This window comes from Gekko japonicus, unplaced genomic scaffold, assembly GCF_001447785.1.
Source record: "Gekko japonicus isolate JY-2015 unplaced genomic scaffold, Gekko_japonicus_V1.1 scaffold32138, whole genome shotgun sequence".
NCBI lineage: Eukaryota > Metazoa > Chordata > Lepidosauria > Squamata > Gekkonidae > Gekko > Gekko japonicus.
The window spans coordinates 1-1147 of record NW_015219928.1 but is presented as its reverse complement, the minus strand read 5'-3'; the positions used below and the strand labels follow the sequence as shown (position 1 = coordinate 1147).

The 1147-nt window shown below is 52.4% G+C and overlaps 1 protein-coding gene across 1 annotated transcript; it reads left to right on the top strand.

The window, feature by feature from the left end:
* Positions 1–98: 98 nt before the first annotated feature.
* LOC107125254 (zinc finger protein 3-like) lies at positions 99–1132 on the top strand. Its single transcript, XM_015428700.1, has one exon. The coding sequence runs from the start codon at positions 209–211 to the stop codon at positions 896–898; it is 690 nt and encodes a 229-aa protein (XP_015284186.1). The 5' UTR covers positions 99–208; the 3' UTR covers positions 899–1132.
* Positions 1133–1147: the final 15 nt, after the last annotated feature.

Here is a 1147-nt window from a genome sequence, read left to right as displayed (position 1 = left end):
CCGTTAATGTGCCTATTCTCTTCTTGCAGATGATGCGTGGGGGAGTGAGACTGAGTGGGAACCACGGGAGGCATGGTTGGAGGGAAGCGAGAGGGAAGGAGAGGAAGAGAACTTCAGGGATCCCGCTGGCCTGGAGGAAAACAAACCTGGGCAGTGGAAGCGCCAGCCCCTTCCAAGCCACCTCTACGAGATCTCGGCCGACCAGAAAATGCGCCTCGAACAAAAACTGAGCACATGTGCCGTGTGCGGGAAGGGCTTCAGCCGCAAATCAAACCTCCTTCGTCACCAGAGGATCCACACGGGAGAAGAGCCCTACAATTGCCCCGACTGCGGGAAAACGTTCCGCTGGAGCACCAGCCTCCATGCCCACCAGAGAATCCACACGGGCGAGAAACCTCACGAGTGCCTCAAGTGTGGCAAGAGCTTCAACCACAGCCAGAACTTCGCCCGGCACCAGAGGCTCCACCGAGGGAAAAAGCCATACCAGTGTGTCAAGTGCGGGAAGAGCTTTCGGTGGAGCTCGAATCTGGTTATCCACCAGCAGATTCACGCTGGCGAGCAGCCGTTCAAGTGCTCGGACTGTGGGAAAAGCTTCAGCTACAAATCCAGTCTCAGCAGGCACCAGAGGATCCATGGGGGAGAGGACGAGAGGTACAAATGCGCCGTCTGCCCGGCGAGCTTTGCTTTCCAGTCGAGCCTAATGAGGCATCAAAGTCTCCACGTGGGAGAAAAACCTCATCAGTGCCTGGATTGTGGGAAGAGTTTCAATCAGCGGCAGAGCCTTCTCGCGCATCAGAAAATCCACACGGGCCAGAATCGTATCAATGGCCAGACTGTCAGGCCAGATGCTGTTGCAAGTGAAGTCTTAATGGACAGCAGAGAATCTGGGCAAGAATGACATGGTGGTTTAGGGTGGGTGCATAAAACTAGGAGCCTGCACAGTCCCCCTCCATGGTGGGCTGAACCCGACTTCTTTTTACCTGTGTTTTTTGTGAATGCTGGATTTCTTTCTTTTTCATCTGTTTTGTCCCTCTTCTTGTGGTTTCATTCCCCTTCTAATACTTTTATTGAAACTCCTGTATGTAAGATTATGTTTTAATAACTGTATAGTGCCAGCGCTTGGGATTTTTGAATTCTTCTTTTTTTT